General features: G+C 44.4%; 1 protein-coding gene across 7 annotated transcripts in view; it reads left to right on the top strand.

Annotated features, from left to right (window-relative positions):
* The window catches only part of RALGPS2 (Ral GEF with PH domain and SH3 binding motif 2), a 160848-nt gene that overhangs the window by 122068 nt on the left and 15688 nt on the right, over positions 1-23092 (top strand). For 6 of the 7 annotated variants that reach the window (XM_042465681.1, XM_042465680.1, XM_042465677.1 and 3 more), the window contains 3 exons: positions 3510-3564; positions 10763-10840; positions 11948-12053. In XM_042465681.1, coding sequence (XP_042321615.1) covers positions 3510-3564; positions 10763-10840; positions 11948-12053 — 239 coding nt within the window. The remainder of the gene's footprint in view (positions 1-3509; positions 3565-10762; positions 10841-11947; positions 12054-23092) is intronic. The other variant, XM_042465678.1, reaches the window with a different exon arrangement.

The raw sequence follows: 23092 nt of genomic DNA, 5'->3' as shown, positions 1-23092 counted from the left end.
GGCACTTGATACTAAGTTTTTTTGATTTCATAGATGGCACTTAAAAACTTTCCTGAAAATGTTTTCTTGACAGAGTTTACATCCTTAAATAGGAAGCATGGCACAATCTTGCATTTAGAGACAAATGCAGAAGTTATATCTTAATAATAAAAAATAACTTTGAATATTTAAAATTCATCTTGAGTATAGTGGTGTTTTTAAAAAGTAGTATAGTGGAGTAAAAAATTACAGATGTGCTGTTTTATGTAATACTGAAGTAAATTTCCAGTAGAAGTGCTTAAATCAAATAAGAGTTCTAAGCCAACTTAAATATTTACATTCCAAACAATATAATTCATTAAAACTTGAGAAGCTTCTTTAGGATAATTTTCCTTCCTTGACCATGTTCTTTGCCATGCATGTCAGAAGTCTTTTTAGCTTAACTAATACTAAGTGCTGATTCTGGCAAAATTACAGAGTTCTTTAATCAAAAAGATTAGTAGTATATTTAGTGTTTGATATATCTGCTATATATCAGTAATATTGAGGTAGGGTTTTTTTAGCTTTGATACTATAATAGCATCTATCTTTAATTGAATGTTATTTTTTTTAAAAAAAACTTGATAAAGATTTCTCTAAGTTTAAATTAAATAGAGAACAACATAAATAGGGACACATTTTAAACAAAAATCATATGACCCTTATATCTGTAGTGGAAATGTTTAAAATGTGACAGAACTATATTTTAATCATTTCATCAAGAAGCTTCCTTTTAAAAATGTTGACTTCTGGCGGGATTTAATGTTTTGAATATTTGAGGATTACTGCATAAATTTAAAATGCAAACATTCTTGCTGCTTAGTTCACATACATTCCAACAATGTCTTGTCCACAGAGCATGGCATTCAGTAACTAACAAGGATTAGGTTGGCATGCTGGGGGCAGGGCTTCTGCCCCCCCCCCCCCAGGATGGGACTGTGTGCCAAGGGTGGGACTTCTGGCTCCAGGGGTGTGGCTTCTGCCCTCCGTGGGTCACCAAAGGCCCATGTACAAGCCCAGTCCTCATCTTCCTAGACCTTTCCTGACTTCCAACAGGCTCTCTGAGGGAGCTTTGGGTGACGAGGGGCCCAGGAGCAGCATGCCGCCATTCTGCCCCCCCCCCGGCCGTTAATCATACAGAGCTACCTTCCCAGAGGGAGCCCTGGGTGATGGCAGGCTGTGGAGGGGTCCAGGAGCCGGCTTGCCACCATTCTTGGGCCCCCCGACCATTCTTCACCCAGAGCTCTCGCTGAGGAGGGAGACCTGGGTGAAGAAGGACCCGTGAGGGAGCCCAGGAGCCGCCACGCCGCCATTCTTGCCCCTTCCCCAGCCATTCCTCACTCAGAGCTCCCTTCCCAGAGGGAGCCCTGGGTGAAAAAAGGCCTGTGAAGGGGTCCAGGAGCTGGCACGCTGTTGTTGCTCCTCCCCATGGGCCTTTCACTGCCCCCAACTGTGTCTCTGGAGATAGTTGGGGTCTGGAAAAGGTGTTTGGGAAGGAGCAACTGCCATGCACTGGTCACTTCTCCCCCCACCCTTTGAGGGAAGCCAGTTCATGATTAACAGGAGTTTCTTAAAAGATAATTCATTGAAGGCACATTTGCAAACCTTTCCAGTGAGACAGAGTAGTGTTGGTGTAAGATCTCTTTGCTGCTCCAAGAAACCAGGATGGATATATAAAGAACTTTCCCATGAACTAAGATTTTTAAAACATATACAAGAAATGGAACAATGGGGAAATCACCAAGGAAAAATATGACTATAGCCAGTGCTGGTGGAGAGAAAGTCAGAAAAGCTAAATTTCAGAATAAGCTCAGACTTGATAGAAAGGATAAAAATACTGTAGTAAAAAGACTGGCTGGCTAAGTTGACATCAAGAGGAATAACAAGAAAATGATGGAACAACTGTGTAGAGAAGATGGAGAAATGCTAATAGGACAGAGAGAAAGCAGAAGTGTTCAATACTTTCTTTGCCTTAGTCTTCTCCCAGGAAAACAACAGTGCTCAACTTGAAGCAGATAAAGCAAATTGTACCATAAAGGGGCTACATACCAGAATAGCTATTCTAAGTGAATTCAAGTCTCTAGGACCAGATGAACTACATCTGAGGGTTGATAAAACCTCAGAGCTCTGTCAATAGTGTTTTAGAATTCTTGGAGAACAGGAAAGGTCCCCACAAATTGGAGGAGGATGACTGTTGTCCTCATCTTCAAAAAGGGGGAAAAGGAGGACCTGAGTAACCTGAGATTGACATCAGTACCAGGAAAAGTTCTAGAATAGAAAAACAGTTTGTGAGGGCTTAGAAAATATTGCTGTTATTACTAAGAGCAAGCTTTGGTTTCTCAGAAAGAAGTCATGCCCCACTAATCCTATCTCTTTAAGAATAGAATTAACAAGCTTGATAGATAAGGGAAATGATGTGGATGTGCTACTGTTTCATTAAGAGTTTTGACAAGGTCTCCCATGATATTCTTTCACACAAGCTAGTAAAATGTAGACTAAACATTGCTAATATTAGGTGGATTTTTAACTGGCTGATACACAGAATTTAAGAAGTACTCAATGGTTCCTCATCACGGAGAGAAATAATTAGTGAGATGTGTCAGGGTTCTGTCCTGAGCTTTCTGAATGGCTTGGATGATGGAATAGAAGGTACACTTATCAGATGTTCAGATGGCACTGAATTAAAAGAGGCAGCTAATATCCCAGAGGACAAAATCAAGGAAGAGCAACCAAGGTGATTAAAGGTTTAGAAACCAAGTCTTATGAGGAATATTTTAGGGAGACTGAGAGATGAAATTATAGGCATCGGAATAGAGTGCTTTGGAAAGTGTAGAACTCTTCTTCATTGGAAGTCTTTTAAACAGAGGTTGGATGGCCATGACTCAAGAGTACTTTAGCTGTGTGCTCTGGTGATTGCACTAGATGACCCCTGTGTCCCCTGCAATTCCTTAAAATATAAATATTCATAGCAGTAAAAATGTTAGTTGTACAGTATTCAGTCAGCTGCAAAATCATAGGGTTTCTTTTTCTCAGTCCTTGGGTATTCATTTCATTATATTTGAAGGTTTTATCCCATTTACCCATCAAAAAAATCTGATCTGCAGTTTTGTGAAGGGACATTTGCACAAGTATGAGGTTGGGGTGTGGGTCATTCTGTCATAATTGAGAGCCAGCATGGTGTGCTAGTTTGAATATTGTACTACCAACTTTGGAGACTAGGGCTCAAATCCCTGCTCAGCCATGGAAATCCACTGCATGACCTTGGACAAGTCACTCTATCACCCTCAGAGGAAGACAGAGGCAAACCTACCCTGAAGAAATCTTGTCAAGAAAAACCCCACAATAAGTTCACCTGAGGGTACCATAAATCAGAGATTACTTGAAGGCATTCAGCAACAAAAATTGTCATAATTAGCAAAGGAGGCATACAATGAAAAAAAATTATTTAATTAAATCATTTATTTATTTATTTATTTATTTATTTATTTTAGGTAGCAGTGATGGCTCTGAGCTCAGTGAAGAGACTTCATGGCCAGCATTTGAAAGGTGAGGGAAACCCTACTCTAGCTTCATTTTATTCATATTTAAGGGCTGTGTCACATACGGTAGTTTTACTCTGCACATAGGCGATAAAGGCACAAAATATGTAAGGAACATATACAAGTACACATCCAAGAGTGGTTGCTTTTCAAAGTGACATATGGCTCTTTTTCCTGCGTGGAGATTTCAGTGTGTGAAAGAATAACATGTGAAGCAGTTTTAACTATAATTTGTGCTTGTGTGTAAAGAAAGCAATAATTACTGGTTCATTTCCAGCATTTATAGAATACAGATATCTAGTAGAATTTCTTCAAGGCAATATATTTCAGTTGTATAACATCACAAGACTGTTGCTTTGACTCAGTTATCTCACATGTGAATAACTGGTCATGCTAGCTTATCAAATTTGCAGATGACACCAAATTAGGGGGAATAGCTAATACCCCAGAGGACAAGATCAAGATTCAAAATGACCTGAATAGACTAGAAAGCTGGGCCAAAGCTAACAAAATGAAATTCAACACGGAGAAATGTAAGGTATTGCACTTAGGGCGGAAAAATAAAATGCACAGATATAGGATGGGTGACACCTGGCTGAATAAAACTACGTGTGAAAGGGATCTAGGAGTCCAAGTAGACCACAAGTTGAACATGAGTGAACAGTGTGATGCGGCAGCTAAAAAGGCCAATGCAATTTTAGGTTGCATCAACAAAAGTATAGTGTCTAGATCAAGAAAAGTAATAGTGCCACTGTATTCTGCTTTGGTCAGGCCCCACCTAGAATATTGTGTCCAGTTCTGGGCGCCACAATTCAGAAAGGACATTGAGAAACTGGAGCGTGTCCAAAGGAGGGCGACAAAAATGGTGAAGGGTCTGGAAACCATGCCCTATGAGGAACGACTTAGGGAGCTGGGGATGTTTAGCCTGGAGAAAAGAAGGTTAAGAGGCGATATGATAGCCCTGTTTAAATATTTGAAAGGATGTCATGTTGAAGAGGGAGCAAGCTTGTTTTCTGCTGCTCCAGAAAACAGGACCCGGAGCAATGGATGCAAGCTACAGGAAAAGAGATTCCATCTGAACATTAGGAGGAACTTCCTGACAGTAAGGGCTGTTCGACAGTGGAATGCACTCCCTCGGAGGGTGATAGAGTCTCCTTCCTTGGAGGTCTTTAAACAGAGGCTGGATGGCCATCTGTCAGGGATGCTTTGATTTGGATTTCCTGCATGGCAGGGGGTTGGACTGGATGGCCCTAGTGGTCTCTTCCAACTCTACGATTCTATGATTCTATGATTCTATGAGCTTATTGCAATAAGCAGTGATGAAGAAATGCAGCTCCCATTTCTTCATACCATGAGCTTCAATATCATCCCCAAGAATACTAGCTGCCCTGTAGTTCTTTGCCAGCACAAAACAACTTTGAGTGTTCTCTGCATCTTGGTGGATGTACATGCAAAGCTCTGCAGCAAAGCTCTTTCATAACCACAATTTTTTATTTACATATTGTCAACATAGTTCAAACCTCAATTTCAGAAAAACTGAAGCAGATGCCATAGGATCAGGATGTTAACAACTGAAACATCCAAGACAAAGAAGGTCTTAAACTGGAGGTTACTCCTTATATCACTGTAGCAGCTTGTAAGTGAAGGGAACCTAGTGGGTTGATCTCAGCTGCATTTGAGTGCCACTTTTGCAGATGGCTAGACAGATGGCACAGCATTTCCTAGCACAGCAAAGAACAGGCAATGTAAGGAGCCAGTACAGTCCTATAAAGCTCTCATGACTCCTCAGGGTGAGCAGCTTATTGTCTTGGTGTAGACTGAGACACTCAAAGACTGCTGTCTCTCTGCACAGATGTATCTGCCTGCCTTCAGACTTAATTTTCATGGTGATTATGAATAAAAGAAGGTTGTTGCATTAGATCAAGATGCTTGTGTCCTCTTCGTTGCTCATATTTAAATGTTCAGTCAACTACATATTGATATGCAGGACATTAAGGGACTACCTTTCCTGGCTCTAAAAGCAAGACTGAAGTTGGCCTGCCCTTTCTAGTACATTATCCAAAAATAGTTTCCACATAAGAAGACTCAGTAAAGACAGGCCAAGTAGGCATTGCTAAGATAGAAGCACTTTCTTGTGAAATGTGATTGTTTCATAGAACGCCATGATCTGTTTTGTTTATGATAAAGATACAGACTTTGTATTGCAGTGGGCCCTTGGTATCCACTGGGGTTTGGTTCCAGGACCCCACATGGATACCAAACTTCATGGATGCTCACGTCCCACTGAATAAAATGGCATAGTAAAGTGGTATCCTTTATATTAAATGGCAAAATTTGCTTTTTGGAATTTATATGATTTAAAAAAAAAATTCAAGCTGTGGATGCTTGAATCTGCAGATAAAGAATCCATGGATACAGAGGGCTGACTGTATAGCTTTTTAAAGCTCATCAGTGCTTTGTATACATCATTATCATAGGTGCACTAACTGGCATCTTAGCTATGAGTCATTGATGACATCTCTTTAGGTGAGGAGAGAGCACCTTTGTTTTTTGTTATCTTGTTCTTGCACTCAGTGCAACACTTTCATAAGCAAGGGTGCTATTACTACATGCCTGCTGAGGGTCTAGCAAAATAACAGGATGGGTGGAGAGTGGGTGTCTTGTGTCACTATTCTTTCAGATGTCTAGCAGTGTCCAGCAGGAATTCAGAGAATCAGTGTACATTGGACCTCTGAGACTGGAAGTGTTAGTATTAAGATAATTCAGAATGCTTAATTCTTCTCTACTTTGTTGTGTAAACTTTTTTATTTACTGAAAATCGATATTTTTTTTTAAACCCAACACAAACAAATAATAATTTTACATCACCTTATGGATAAATCCTTCTGGATTTATGTGATTTGCCAACCAAATGTTCTAATGTAGTAGTGCACTATTCTAATGCAAGTAGCCTTTCCCTATGCAGAACATATATGTTCAAAAAAGATCTAGCTAAGACCAGGACTTTTTTTTTATGAAGCACCAGTGACAAACTATTGTCCTAATTTAGAACACAATTCTTGGTTTACAATTTGCACAATTCTCACAAGTAGGAGACTTAATACTGCCTTCTTCCCCACACACTATTTTCACTCCCACATAAACTTTGAGTGAGTGCCTGGTGAGCAGGAGGAGGAAAAGGAAAAGATATAGCTATTGGTACTGTGCCCAAGCTGTCAACTTCACAAGGGTAGTCAGTAGCCCAGTGTAGCAATTTCACAGCTCTCACTGTGGAGCCAGACCAGGCAAGACTATCACTTCAGAGCTTCTGTCCTTTGTCATGTTTGAACCTTGAAATTGCCAAAATGGTTTTAGAAGGATTGGGAGAAAAATAAACCCATAATCACAGTTACCAAGCAATGCTACAATTATCAATGAAGAGATTTTAAAGGCTATGTTAAAAGAGGTATGTATTGCAGTGTTGGAAGAAATGGCTTCTGGCCTCACCGAAAGAAAACTGATGCAGTGTGCTGCCTTTAATGAACTTGTTAAGCTTGTAAATCCTGTAGTAAAAGCCTGGACACCAGCAAACGGAAAACAGCGTTGTAACATTTGTAGGATTGCAGAGAAATGGCAAAACAGCTTCATGATCAAATTTGGCATATTGTTACCAAAGGAACACTGAATCCTGTAATTGTTGCATCAGAAGATGTTGATACAAATACAGAATGAAAACTTTGAAATACAGTGGGCCCTTTGTATCCGCCAGGGCTTGGTTCTAGGACTCCTCATGGATACCACAATCTGTGTATGCTCAAGTCTCATTAAATACAATGGCATAGTGAAATGGTGTCCCTTATAGCAAAATAAAGGTTTCATTTTGGGAATTTTAAAAAATATATATTTTTAAGATGTAGATGATTGAATCCATGAATAAAGAATTTGTGGGTATGGAGGTGGTGGTGGTTGTTGTTGTTAATCACCCTGAAGTCAATCTCAACCCATGGTGACCTTGTGCATGAGACATCTTCAAGACACTCTGTCCTCCACTGCTGTACTTGGTGCCTGCAGATTCATATCCTTAAGAGAGTCCCTCCATCTAGCATGTGGCGTTCTTGTCTTTCTACTTCCCTCCACATTTCGTAGCATTATTGTTTCTTCCAATGAGTCATGCCTTCTCATGATGTGTCCGAAGTACAACAGCCTAAATTTTGGCATCTTGGCTCCATGGAGATTTTTGTCTTGTCTTCTCTGGGACCCATTTATTTGTCTTTCTGGATGTCCATAGTGCTCTTCTCCAGCACCACATCTCAAATAAATTGATTTTCTTTCTATCTTCTTTCTTACCTGTCCAGCTCTCACATCCATATATGGTAATAGGGAATATAATGGCTTGTATAATTCTAATTTTTGTGCTGGGTTGTATATCTTTGTATTTTAGGATCTTTTCTAGCTTTTTCTCAGCCATCCTCCCCATTCTTAATTTCTTCTGGTTTCCTGGGTGCAGTCTCTGTTCCCATCAGTGTTTGATCCCAGATATGAAAACCCTTTTACTATTTTTATTTCTTCATTGAATTTGTGTAGATTCTCCGTGATCATTATTTTTGTTTTCTTTATGTTCAGCAGTAAGCATGTCTTTGCACTTTGTTCCTTGATCTTCCTTAGTAGTTGTTCCAGGTCTGTGAGATTTTCTGCAAGTATTATGGTGTCGTCTGCATATCTTAGATTGTTGATATTCCTTCCACCTATTTTCACTCCTCCTGCTTCTTCTATGTCCAAACCCATATAAATTGAACAGGTGGGGTGATAAGATGCAGCCTTTCTGACCCTTTGCCTATTGGGAACCATTCTGTTTCTCCATCTTCTGTTCTGACAGTAGCCTCTTGTCCTGAGTACAGATTCCTTATCAGGACTATCAGGTGTGTTGTCACTCCCATGAAGGGCGATCCATAGCCTTTCATGATCTGTGCAATCGAAGGCTTTGGTATAGTTTGTAAAACACATGCTAATTTTGTTTTGGAATTCCCTGGTTTGTTCCATTAGCCACATATGTTTGCAGTGTGGTCCCTAGTGCCTTTTCCTTTCCTCAACCCCGCATGGACCTCTGGGATTTCTCTTTCCATATTTGGTTGGAGTCTATGGTCCAAAACACACTGCAAAAATAATCCAGTTCGAGACTGCTTCAACTACAATGCTGGGAATTGTAGTTTTGTACGGCGCCAGAGAGCTCTGACAGAGGCAGCTCAATGTCTGACAAACACAACACTTCTCAGAGTTCCCCAGCATTGAGCCAGGGCAGTTGAAGCAGTCTCAAGATGGATTATTTTAGCAGTGTGTTTTCGACCTAAATTGCAGAATTTTGAGCACAATTTTGCTTGCGTGGGAGATTACTGCTATGGTCCTATAGTTACTGCAGTCTTTTGTGTCTCCTTTTTTGAGGATTGGGATGTATTGATCATTTCCAATCTGTTGGCAATTGTTTTGTTTTCCATATCTGTTGACATATGTTAAGTTTATCTTTATGTGCTGTGTTGCCTCTATTCATCTTTGTAACATTGTCTAGCTAAGAATTTAATTTACTTGCTGATCTTTAAAAACGTGTGCTTCTTTACACTACAATAATAAGGCAAAAATAAATAGGATGAAAGAATTCCATTCAGACTCTTAACACAGATTCCACCTCAACATTAGGAAGAACTTCCTGACAATAAGAGCTGTCCGACAGTGAAACACACTCCCTCGGAGCATAATGGAGTCTCCTTCCTTAGTGGTCTTTAAGCAGAGGCTGGATGGCCATCTGTCAGGGATGCTTTGATTTGGATTTCCTGCATGGCAGGGGGTTGGACTGGATGGCCCTTGCGGTCTCCTCCAACGCTATTATTCTATGATTCTATAAAACAGCAGTGTTACATTGTAAATTCTTCTTACTTGAAGCTGATAGAATTATGGCTATGTTCCTCACTCAGGCGTTGCACCATGCATAGTATTAACAATGGTAAAAAGGGGCATCAATCCTTTTATCCAAAATCAGTACTCTTTCAAGTATGCTAGGAGCCCATTCAAATACAAATATTAACAAGGGCAGTTGCACATAAATTTTGTTCCTTTACCCAAGCTTGTTAAACAAATAGCATATGCTATCAAACTACCATGCACCATAGTTGTATTCAAATGAAATATATGTATCTGGTTTATTTGAAAAAACACTCTTACTGCCTCACAGGAAATTGCACTTTTCTTTGCAAACTCTTGACTACCTTGATAAGTGCAATTGCTGTAGTTGCTGTAATTGTGGTAAAGATGTAATTGCTGAAGTATTAATATAAATTTAGCATCTTCGTTTGCTATTTATTAAAAATACTACATCCTGTGATCAAAGAAACAGTATCTAAAACATTATATGATCATAAAATCATATCTATTAATGCCTCAAAAATATATCCAGAGTAAGCATATTATTTCATTGAAAGAGCAATGAAAAAGGGCTTCTATACCCCACTGTATAAACTCATGTTTAATTCTAGAAATGTAGGTTAAAAAAATTGACCCTAAAAACCAGAGTTGACTTATTGATGGGTCAATGTAAGTACTGTACTTTAAATCTCTCTCCCTCTCACACACACAAAACCATCCCCTGGTGAAAGACACAAGGTTAATCTGCCCTGGAAGCTCTGCCCCCCCCCCCCCTTCTACTCTCTCATCCCTCCAGCCTTTAGTATGAGCACAAATAGTTATCCCTCCTGGAATTTTGTTCTTTGGCATTGTATTTCTTTGCTTCATCCTTTACATCCTTCATTACATGACTCTAAGTTTTACCCTCAACTTATCCATGGGTCATATGAAAATCCATAATTTTGGTCCCAAAAGCTGCCCTCAATTTATACATGAGGTCGACTTATAGTCAAATATATATGGTATATTGCTTTCTGAAAAAATGTAGTAAGGGCTTGATGCAGTAGATTTAGCAATGTAAATTAAATTAGCATTTTTAGCTTCTCAAGCCATTCACTGGGAAGCCAATAAAAATATTCCAGTACTGTGTGTCCTCATATTAGGAACATATGTTCAAATAAGAAAAAAAATTCTTAATGAAATATGCTGTTGCTCACAGAAAGAGAGGTAGTTGATGTTTGGAAAAAACGAAGCATATTACAGTGTTCTAACAAATGATGATGGATATGAATTCAAAATATGTAATGCATACAATTTATAATGGAATCCAACAGGAACAGATTATACCATTCTCTTGGTCCGGTGACAAGAATGGCACGAAATGGCTATCGAGGCCACATGAAGGGCAGCAGGTACTAACCCCAAATGTTTGGGGTCAGACTTTTTCCTCTGGTGTTGGTATTGAAGTGGATGTGATCTGACACACCTGGTGTTCCTAATTTCCTTGCAAAATCATGTTGCTGAACTTTCCCTTCCCTCTCTTGGGACTTAATCATATCTTTATAGGCTATGGCTGGCTTCTACTCCGCAAATCCAATTTCTTAAAGCAATGCACTGTTACCCAGAGAGGCATAAGTGCACTTTCTAAAAAGTATAGCACTACATGATGTTGGAAGTAATTCTGGTACTGAGAATAGTGCTGGAATCTAAATCCATATGTTCAAAATACTTTCTTTACTAAGACTTTGCCATTTTTTTCTAACTCGGAGCCAAATAAATAGCAAGAATTTGCTAATTATTTGCTCAACCCGTTTTGAACGGCATTTTATATAAAACTGCTTGGAAGCTTCCATACACATGAACTTCACCATCTGATATACTGTTGTTCCAGGAAACCTAGTTTGACCAACTGTTTTTAAAAAGTGTAATCTTTAATAATGTTAGTTATTCAATTCCTTGTGAAAAAATTTTGGACCCTTGACAAGGAGGCTTGACTTGTCAGATCACTCAACTTACACTTGACATACAATTGAAAGGTGAATGGAAGAATTTTTCCAAGACGTTTAAAAAAACTTGCTACTTCAGACTATCTCTGGAAAATTGATGGCTGTTCCCACATAAACTGCTTGGCATACAGTGACATAAACATTTGTGTCAGTCAAATCTTTCCTGTTGTTAAAAGCTGATCAGCTACTCACTTGTTAGAACACAAGCTGCATTAAAACAACTTCAATTTACTGCTCTGGGTCAGGCTTTCTGCTTTCCTGCTGCTTCTGTTGCTGCTTTCAAAATATCTTGTTATGTAATATGCATGTATTGGACACCTGCTTTTTTCAGTTTCAGTAGCTCAAATAAGTTCAACAAATCCAGTCGTTGAACTATATCTGGAAAAATATAAGAATAACTTAAAATTTGTATGTTTGAGTGTGGCAACATTTCACAAACTGAAACATAGATAATATCAACTTAGTTCTTGGTATATTTTGTATTTTCCTAATTTTATTTATACTTTTTTATAGTTCTGCAGAGTCTGAAGATCTAGCTGTTCATTTGTATCCAGGAGCTGTTACTGTTCAAGGTGTTCTCAGACGGAAGACTTTGCTGAAAGAAGGGAAGAAACCTACTGTAAGAGATTGTGTTTGTCGTTTGATTAATTTCATTTTTCAAAAACTACCTATGTTTTTTTTAAAATGGACCAGCATTGACTCTTTCATTATTTCATTCACTAGAATTCTTTAAGTCAGGAATGAAAAATTTACTTCAAAAATCAGTTAGGCAGGATATGAATAAGATAAAAATGATGACAATATAGGTTGCAGCCAATTCAAATGATACCTGCAACCTCACTATGGGTACAACTAAAAATTCTTTGAATTGGTAGAAATACCACACCCAAGTCATAACATGATAGTAGTTAGCCTGGTGACATGAAAACATTCCATTTATGGCAATGAGTGATGGAGTCTTCAAAGTTAGGAACTGATGCCTTCCAGATGCTTTGGACTATAGCTTCCATAAGCCCCAGTCCACATGGCCAGTGGTTAGGGAAATGTTTCCTAGCAGATACCAGGTTGGCTGCCTCTGCATCAAGCCAGTCATGTGTTGCATGTTATAATAAGTCATGTAAGAAACCACTACTATAGTGAATATTTAGCAGCCTTTATTGAATCTACTCTCAACTGGAGAAAAAACTGAAGATAGTAACAGATTTTGTTATTTTGCTGGCTTTGTTGATGAAAGACAAAAAATGGTTACATTTTGGACAGGCTGTAACCATTTTTCATGGGAGTTTCAAACCATGGAGGTGACCTAAGAACAGATTTTTAAAATTGTGTCTAAATTTGCTCTAAATGTGGATGATGAATATCTAGATAATCTAGTGATCCCATTTTATTTAATTTGGAAAATAGTCTGGGAACAACTGGTTATTCCTGTGGCTCACAAATTGTGAGACAAGTCTTGCTAATGAGTCCTAGGTCATTCCAAAGGAATTCAGAAGTAATTTTTACCCCCAGGCCGGCTTGATCTAATTAGAACAGGAGCGGAGAATGTGTGATCATCTAGATGGTGCTGAATTGTAGTCCTACCAGCCATAATCTGTGGATCTCTTGTTGAAGAATAAAGGGATATGCAGTCCAACAGTATCTGGAAGATGAAGCCACATGATCACCATCACATATTAGAAGATGATGGGCAGTTAAAGTAAAGAATAACATAGCTGGACATATTGGCTTGTACATACATTGACAAATAGTGATGTCAGTGCAAGAGTGCTAGTGTGAAAAGTTCCCTTTTTGAGGCAGAGCATTTTTTTTTCTTCATGGACCTGGTCCCTACGTCATATTGTGCTTCCTATTTTCTTGTGATTTTGTTAGTTCCAAAGGCAAGAAAACCAGACACCTACAATGGTGCTGGGATTGCATGCTTCTGAGAAGCAAGAGGCTATGCTGACAGAAGCTGGTAGGATCTCCCAGGTCAGACAGGCTATTCCTGAGGAGCCATATTAAACATGCCAAATGGCTACTGGGCAGAAGCAATAGTAGAGGGTGACATTGGTGGAGGATCTCTCAGAGACACCATAGCTAACACCTGTTAGAACTGCTCAGAAAAAGGCAGTGGTAAACCATTCCTGAAACCTTCTACCTTGAGCAGAGAGCAAGTAGCACTGTGTCTAACAATACAGTTGATTCTAGTTGACATGCTCAGAAGTGGAAAAAAAATCCAAAATTGCACAGCACATACAGTGCCCCATACGTGGGCTTGCCATCCACAGACTCAAGCTCACATGGATGGCAAGCCCTGGGCATTAAAATGATTCTTCTTCGTGGTCTCTGCGAATCACACAAATGGGTTATTTCTGCGCATGCGCAGCAAACTCGGAAACTTCTAGAATCTTTAGGCAGAAAGTCATGTAACTTTCTGCAGCCTCTTGCAACTTTTTGGCGGTAGCCCCGCCCATACGTATATAAGACCCCTATCGGCCCGCTCTCCTTCAGTTCCTTCATTCCGCCGCGTTTGCAGCTCGAAGAACTTCGCTTGACTCATTGAATCTCTAACTGGCTATTGAAACGGACTGGACCTTTGACCATTCTCTGGATTACGATTTGGACATTGTCTCAGATTTCTCATCATCGACTCGGACCGGTAACGACGACCCTTATGGCTTCATTTAAACAGTGTACCAAGTGCGGGGTCAAAATCCCCATGTCCGACGGACACGATAGATGCGTCCTCTGTCTTGGAGAGGAGCATATCCCTGGGGCCTGCAGACACTGTAAGGCCATGACTGCCCAGGCACTAAAAAATAGGGACCAAAAGCTGAAGGCGTCCCTTTACGAAAAAGCCTTTCGCCCCAGCGCGACGGTCCAAGAGCCGGCTGCCCAATCATCAGCCGCCGACCCAAAGGCTAAGCCTGAAAGGGCTTCAAAGAGGGCTCATGGAGACAAGCAAAAGGCTTCCAAGACCTCTAAGGACCACCGTGAAACCAGAAGGGCCAAATCAGCCTCCCCACCGCCGAAGTCCAGGCGCAAGGGGCCCCCAAGTACCATTTCGGTTCCCCCGCCTGACTCTCGAACCGCTGCTACTCCTATTCCGGAGATCACTGCGACATCAGCCCCACCACCTCTGGAACCACGGGTCCTCATCTCCTCCCATTTGTCTGTTCAAGACGAGGAATTGGAGATTGTTAACTTGGGAGACTCCTCAGAATCCGAAGGAGAAATCCCTGACTCAGACGCTCCCCTCTCACCACAGAGACAGAGGCGTCCATCCGGATCACCGTCCCATCCGTCAAGATCACCGTCCCGTCCACCGAGGCAGAGACAGCCATCCAGATCACCATCCCGACCCAGACGGACTGGTGCTTCTCCACAAAGGAGAGATAGAGCAGCCCTAGGGACGGAAGCGGACGAGGCCCTAGATAGCGCCCATCCAAGTCGCTCCCCTCTGAGTAGAGACCACTCAGAACGCGACCTCTTCAATACTTACCCGGATTTAGTTTATGACCACCATTCTGGCCAATATCTCCTGCCGGTCGACGTCGATTATCTTCGCCGTACTACTACGGACCCTTCCAGAGCGAGGCTTCTCTCACCGCAACACCGGCCCATGGATTTGGGGACCGAAGAACCAGCCAGACGTCGCTCCCGCAGCAGGGCCCCCTCCCCTGCTAGCCATAGATGCAGCAAATCACCCTTGGGGTCCCGCTCCCACTCAGCATCCCCTTTCCTCCAGTTGGACGCCGATCAACCTCTCTCCTTTGGCGAACCGGACGCACCGTCTCCAACCGATGACGTCCGTTCCTTCTCGGACAGGATAATTAGGATGGCTGGTGCCCTTAAATTAGAAGTTGCTCACCCTGAAGATGTGGCACTCGATCCAGTGGAGCGGAGAATCCATGGTTCTGCCCCAGCACCTCCTTCCCTGGCATTTCTACCCTCTTTGGAAAAAATTGCTAGAAGGTCGTGGGATACCCCTGCCACGATTGCCTCGACCTCTAGGAAAATTGAAAATCTCTACAGAGTCACACCGTCTGGACCCACTTGGCTGTTTAACCACCCAAAGCCAAATTCAGCCATCGTAGAGGGCTCTCAAACCTGCTTCACTGCTCGGCCTTCCTCTTCCCCAGTAGACAAGGAAAGCAGGAAGATAGATGGTTTGGCAAAAAAAAATTATGCCTCTGCTGCACTGGACATTAAAATAGCTAATTATGCAGCATGCATGGGAACATATGTCCAGCTCCTAATGGAAAAGATGGACGCTGTTATTGCTGACCTCCCAGATGACCAAAAGAGGCTTATGGCCGCCATCGGAAATGAAGTCCACCAGGTAGGCGGCCAACAAATAATTTCAGTGCGCCACTCTACAGACTGCACTTCAAAGATCCTTTCTGGATCAGTGGCCCTCCGCAGACATGCATGGCTACGTTCTTCAGATCTGAACCCCCAGGCAAAATCCACCATTGAAGATATGCCGTTTGACAACTCCGGCTTATTAGGATAGGGGAGGATAGGGATGCGGGGGATGCCTGGGCCGGGGATAACACCTTGGTGGGCGGAGCCCCAATAGAGGTTGTGTCGGGCAGGGGGAGGTATGGTGGTGGGAGAAGGGACTTCCGTTCCAGGGGAAGGCGTGATAGATGCATCATATCTATCTCGCCTTCCTGTCCCCCTCCCAACCTGAAGGACCTGAGGGTCACTCCAACCGTGCCACAAACCCTGTCGCTGCTCCTGTGCAATGCCAGGTCTATCAATAACAAGACCCACATCCTCCAGGATCTACTGGAGGACTCTAAGTGTGACCTGGCTTGCATTACCGAGACCTGGTTGGGGCCTGAAGGGGACGCCATGTGGGCTCAGGCCTTGCCCGCCGGGTACTCGGTGAAGGACCAGCGCAGGTTAGGTGGGCGGGGGGTGTGTGGCCTTGGTACATAGGAACACCGTGTCCCTCACCAGGAACCACATCCGACAGACCTCCTATATCGAGTGTATTTACCTGACCCTAAAGGCTAGGGACAGTCTAGGGATTCTGCTGGTGTATCGGCCACCCCGTGCATTAGCGGACTCCTTTAACGAGCTGACACAGCTGGTTGCTGAGCTGATGTTGGAGACCCCCAGGCTTCTTGTCCTGGGCGACTTCAACATCTCCCTCACAGCCAGCTACGTTCCATCCGGTGCGGCTCGGGAATTCATGGAAACCATGGCGGCCATGGGCCTGTCCCAGCTGATACAGGGCCCTACACATTGTGCGGGTAATACTCTTGATTTGGTCTTCTGTTCGGAGGCGGAAAATCCATGGGTGGAAATAGCTAATATTTCCCCCTTGTCATGGACGGATCATTTCCTGTTAGAGGTGAAAATCAAGGCCTCTACCCAGATCCCCCCCGGGGGTGGTGGACCTGTTAGGATGGTCCACCCTCGAAGGCTGATGGAACCTGAGAGGTTCCAAGAAGCCTTAGAGGGGCTCACGGTTGGAAATGACGGCGACTCTGTTGATGCCCTTACCGGTATTTGGAATACCGGTCTTTCTGGCGCTATACACAGAATCGCTCCCAAGCGCCCTCTCAGGCCTGCTTCCAAACGCAAGCCCTGGTATACGGAAGATCTCCGGGCGAGGAAGCGGGTTTTGCGACGGCTAGAGTACCGTTGGCGGAAACACCTTTGCTCAAACGACAAGACTCTCCTAGACCGACTGTTAAAGGACTACGGAGAGGCAATACGAGCAACAAAGAACTCGTTCTATGGTGCTCGTATTGCGTCCGCGGAGTCGCGTCCGGCAGAGTTGTTCAGGGTGGTCAGGGAGCTAACTCAGCTCCCTCCCGTCCTGAACCAGATCCTTGAACCTTCTAAGGCCTGCTGTGACTTGTTTAACGACTTTTTCGTGGATAAAACTTCTTGTTTGAGCGAAGGTCTGAACGTCGACATTACGGCAGAACCTAGGGTAGAAGTGTCCAGAGCCTCCGTGGACTACGTTACACTGGATCAGTTTGAGTTGGTGAGTACCGAGGATGTGGACAAGATCCTCGGAAGTGTTCGGAAAACAACCTGCTCTCTTGATCCCTGTCCCTCGTGGTTAGCGGCCCGGGGGGACCGGCGGTAACACTTTTGTTACGCCGGATAATTAATACATCTTTGAGGGATGGGCAATTTCCATCGGATCTCAAATTGGCCATAGTAAAACCGATCCTAAAAAAGCCCTCCCTCGACCCCCTGGCTCACAATAATTATCGGCCTGTTTCGCTGCTACCATTCCTGGGAAAGGTGATCGAGAGGGCGGTTGCGATCCAGCTTCAGGCGATCTTGGATGAAACGGATTATCTGGACCCATTTCAAACTGGCTTCCGGGCGGGTCACGGGGTTGAGACGGCCATGGTCGCCTTGGTCGATGATCTCCGTCTGAGCATTGACAGGGGAAGCGTGTCCCTGTTGGTGCTCTTGGACATCTCAGCGGCTTTCGATACCATAGACCATGGTATCCTTCTGGGGCACCTGGCTGAGGTGGGAATCGGGGGCACTGCGCTCCAGTGGTTCCGCTCCTACCTCTCTGGGAGGTCCCAGATGGTGCAGCTGGGAGACGTGTGCTCCAGCGAGCGGGCCCTTAAAACCGGGGTCCCTCAAGGAGCCATTCTGTCTCCCATGCTATTTAACATTTACATGAAACCGCTGGGAGAGATCATCCGGAGACATGGGGCGCGGGGTTATCAGTACGCTGATGACACCCAAATCATTTTCTCTATGTCTCCGACTGATGCAGTGACTGGGGATGGCGTCTCTCCTCTCGTGGCCTGTCTGGAGTCAGTAATGGGCTGGATGAGGGAAAACCGACTCAAACTAAATCCAGAGAAAACAGAGGTGCTAGTGATAGGTTCCCCTGGTCCAGGAATGGCGGTGGTTCCACCTGTCCTGAACGGAGTCACGCTCCCCGTAAAGGACTCTGTGCGCAGTTTGGGAGTGCTTCTTGACTCGTCGCTTCACCTGACTGCTCAGGTGAACGCGACGGTCAAGAGCACCTGTTATCAGCTTCGGCTGATTCGCCAGCTGCGCCCATACCTGGCCCAGAGGGACCTGGAAACTGTAGTACATGCTCTGGTAACTTCGAGATTGGATTTCTGCAATGTACTCTACATGGGGCAACCCTTATACCAAACTCGGAAGCTTCAAATGGTACAGAACATGGCAGCCCGGCTGGTCACTGGTGCTTCCAGGACCAGCCATATAACACCTGTACTAAAAGACCTCCACTGGCTGCCCATTCGCTTCCGAGCTCAATATAAGGCGTTGGTTATCACCTATAAAGCCCTAAATGGCTTGGGCCCAGGATACCTGAAGGACCGCCTCTCTCCGTACATTCCGCCTCGCACCCTCAGAACATCTGGGCAGCAACTGCTGAAGGTGCCTGGGGCTAGGCTAGCTTCCACCTCAAGAAGGACCTTTTCCACAGCTGCCCCAGCCCTTTGGAACACGCTGCCCATGGAGCTCCGCTCATCTACCACCCTGACCCAATTTAGGAAGGACCTCAAAACCTTCCTATTCAAACAGGCATTCCCCGATTAAATATCCTGTGGGCCTCCCTCCTCTTCCGTGGCCATGAGGTTGGGCAAGGGGCTTTTTATTGTTGTTTTTAAGATTGTTGTATTTGTTTTTAACCTTTGTACTTTGTTTGCACTTGTTGCATCTTGTAAGCCGCCCTGATCGTCCGGAAGGGCGGGATACAAATAAAAAATTTATTATTATTATTATTTAATAAAGAAACTGATGAGAAATTAAGCTTCAAATACAGAATGAAAACCGCCGCCAAAAAACATGGCATGTCAGCTCCTCCATCTAGACCAGCTCGACAGAGATACACTGGCCAGCGCTCTTGGTTCCATCACGGCCAACAACGCTATAACCAGCCGGACCGTCAGTTTCAATCTCAAGACTCCTCTAATCAGGCCAGACCGTCAAGATCCCCTTCTGCTCATCAGTACCGACGTCAGTCATCTCAGGGCCGCTATCAGCAGGGCTATAAAAAGAAGGATACCAGAGGCAAGAAACGCTTTTGAAGTTCCCCAGCACATTTCGTCACCACCGTAAACAGCTTATGGCCTTTCTTTAACACCTGGGCCTCTATTACTTCAGACTCTTGGGCCCTTAACATCGTTCGATGGGGTTACGCCCTTGAGTTTTCTGAGCTCCCTGCCACCGGAGCCATCATTTATACTACCCCCTCGGACACCCTTCTCGACGAAGTGCGCTCCCTTTTAGATAAAGGTGCTATCGAGCCTGTACATCCATCACAGGCCCGGTCATGTTTTTTCTCTAAATACTTTATAGTCCCTAAAAAACCTGAGGGCCTTAGACCCATCTTGGACTTACGTGCCTTAAACTCCTACATAGTATACAAACGTTTTAGGATGGTAACTCTTGCTTGTATTCTGCCATTATTGCAGAAGGACTCCTGGTTCGCCACCTTGGACCTGAAGGACGCCTACTTCCACATTGGCATTCGAGAAGATCATCACAGATTTCTCGCCTTCACCGTAGGCCAGGACTTTTTCCAGTACAAGGTCCTTCCATTCGGTCTTTCGTCAGCTCCAAGAGTCTTCACGAAATGTATGGCCCCTGTAGTCGCATACCTCCGTCAGAGGGGAATTGCAGTCTTCCCGTATCTGGACGACTGGCTATTCACTGCACAGTCAAGACAGTCCCTACAGCGCCAGATGGACTTTCCACAAAGCCTACTGCGGTCATTGGGAATTTGCATCAACCTAGAAAAGTCACATCTCACTCCATCCAGACGGATCGAGTTCATAGGCACGCTGTTGGACTCACAAGCTGCCAAGGCTTACCTTCCACCGTCCAGGTTCCTGACCCTATCTCTGACCATACGGGCCTGCCTCCATTCCAGACATCTACCAGCCCGTGTAGTACAAGTCACAATGGGACATTTGGCTTCAACAACCTTCGTAACGCCATGGGCAAGACTACGTCTGAGACCAGTACAATCTTGGTTCCTTTCCGCTTTCGATCCGGTGAAAGACCATCCCGACAAGACACTCACCATCCCAAGGAAAGTCCAAGCCTCGTTACGATGGTGGCTCCAGCCAGACAACGTCTGTTCAGGCATGCCCTTTGCCCCACCTCAACCAGACATCACTCTGACAACAGATGCGTCTCTTCAAGGCTGGGGAGCCCATACATTGGGACTGACTGTCAGAGACAAATGGTCCCACGAAGACTCAAACCTTCACATCAATGTGCTAGAAATGCTAGCAGTAGAAAAAGCTCTCAGAGCATTTCAAAACCTGCTCTCCAACAAAGTGGTCCTCCTCCTGACGGACAACACCACGACCATGTACTACCTCAACAAACAGGGGGGTACGAGGTCCAAGACTCTTTTGGACATCACACTCAGAATATGGGAATGGTGCATACAACACAGAATACTGCTTCATTGTGTTCACCTCCCAGGAGACGAAAACGACCTGGCGGACAAGTTAAGCAGATCCAGGTCAACATGTCACGAATGGATGTTACACCCAGAAGTAACTGCCACTCTCTTTCAGCGATGGGGCACCCCCATAGTGGATCTGTTTGCCTCACCCAGCAATGCTCAACTACAGACCTATTGCTCACGGATTCGTGCAGCCGGTTCTCTGGGAAACGCCTTCCAATTCCAATGGACAGACGGTCTCTTGTACCTGTTTCCCCCCTTCCCGCTAATTACCAGGGTATTAGCAAAAATGTGGATGGATTCCACGAATGCGATTCTGATCACCCCATGGTGGCTCAGACAACCATGGTTCGCCCCATTGCTACAACGAGCCCAAGAACATCTTTGCCTGGACCACAGACCAGACTTGCTCTCGCTTCACGGTGGACAAGTTCACCATCCCGAGATGCAATCCCTCCAGTTGGTGGCGTGGAGGATTCGATTTTGAGATCACTACCTTCCGGGGTGAGAGACATCATCAGGGCAGCACAAAGACCGTCTACACAGAGGTCCTACGCATATAAATGGAACAAGTTCCTTTCGTTCCTACGAACCAGTGGTATTGCACTGTCTAACGTTTCTATCCCGGTAGTCCTGGACTTTCTTATGACACTGACTACCGCCGGCCTCTCTTTGAGTTCCATAAAGGCTTATCTGTCTGCCATCTCATCTCATTACTCATTGCAGGACAAGCCATCTTTGTTCAGGGACCCGCTCATAAAAAGATTCCTCAAAGGACTCAACAACCTACATCCACCAGTTGCAGATCCTTCTCCACAGTGGAGCCTGGACACCGTGTTGGCAATTCTGATGTCCAAACCATTTGAACCTTTAGCTACCACAGATCTGAGACTCTTGACATGGAAAACGGCCTTTCTGGTAGCGATCATATCAGCCCGTCGGGCTGGTGAATTGTGTGCACTCAGAGTGGACCAGCCCTTCTTACGTTTTCACAGGGACAAGGTCGTCCTCCGGACGGACATCTCATTCTTACCGAAAATGGTGTCTGCCTTTCATATTAACCAGGACATCGTTTTGCCAACCTTAGCCCCTAACCCGACCACGGACTCAGAGCGCCAGCTGCACTCCCTGGATGTTCGCAGGGCACTGGCGTTCTATCTGGACAGAACTGCTGGCACCAGACGATCGGAGAGACTCTTTGTATGCTACTCCGAGGCCAAGAGGGGACTGCCGGTTTCACCGCAGAGGTTTTCCAAGTGGATTGCCAGTACCATTCACCTCTGCTACGAACTGGCAAAGAAGCCCCTACCAGGACAGGTTAGAGCCCATGTAACTAGGGCGGTAGCAGCATCCTCGGCCTTTTTAGCAGGGATCCCGCTCGAGGATGTGTGTAAGGCTGCTGTTTGGTCACAACCAATGACGTTAATCAAACATTATAGGCTGGACGCCAGGGCCAGGCAAGATGCAGCCTTTGGGAGGGCAGTGTTGCTTTCTGCCATACATTGAACATATTACATTGTAAATAAATGACACAGTTGTTTGGTTTACATACTTTATTCTCTGTTTGATCTTTGATGATGGACACTCCCTCCTCCTCTGACTATAGCTCGCTGGTCTAACCCATTTGTGTGATTCGCAGAGACCACGAAGAAGGAGGACAGGTTGCTCACCTGTAACTGTGTTTCTTCGAGTGGTCATCTGCGAATTCACACAAACCCACCCATCCATCCCCTCAGTGTCAGCTCATTTGTTAACGCTTGCTGCCGCGGTTTATGCGGCTCATTCGGAACTGAAGGAGAGCGGGCCGATAGGGGTCTTATATACGGATGGGCGGGGCTACCGCCAAAAAGTTGCAAGAGGCTGCAGAAAGTTACATGACTTTCTGCCTGGAGATTCTAGAAGTTTCCGAGTTTGCTGCGCATGCGCAGAAATAACCCATTTGTGTGAATTCGCAGATGACCACTCGAAGAAACACAGTTACAGGTGAGCAACCTGTCCTTCACACGCCCATGGGAGCACGTGGCCACATCAAACGATGGGACATGAGGTCCTGCATTTTTCCCCATGCGCAGGGGGGTCTGGAACAGATCCCTCATGTATACAAAGGGTCCACTGTATTACATGAACATGGAGTGTAAGAAACATGAATCGGGGAGGCTAAACATTGTAAATCAAGAAATGGAATTATTAGCATTGCAATACGGTGGACCCTTGTTATACGCTGGGGTTTG

This window comes from Sceloporus undulatus, chromosome 4 (genome assembly GCF_019175285.1).
Source record: "Sceloporus undulatus isolate JIND9_A2432 ecotype Alabama chromosome 4, SceUnd_v1.1, whole genome shotgun sequence".
NCBI classification, from domain to species: domain Eukaryota; kingdom Metazoa; phylum Chordata; class Lepidosauria; order Squamata; family Phrynosomatidae; genus Sceloporus; species Sceloporus undulatus.
The sequence above is the reverse complement of the archived record's forward strand: the minus strand, read 5'-3'. Positions and strand labels throughout refer to the sequence as shown.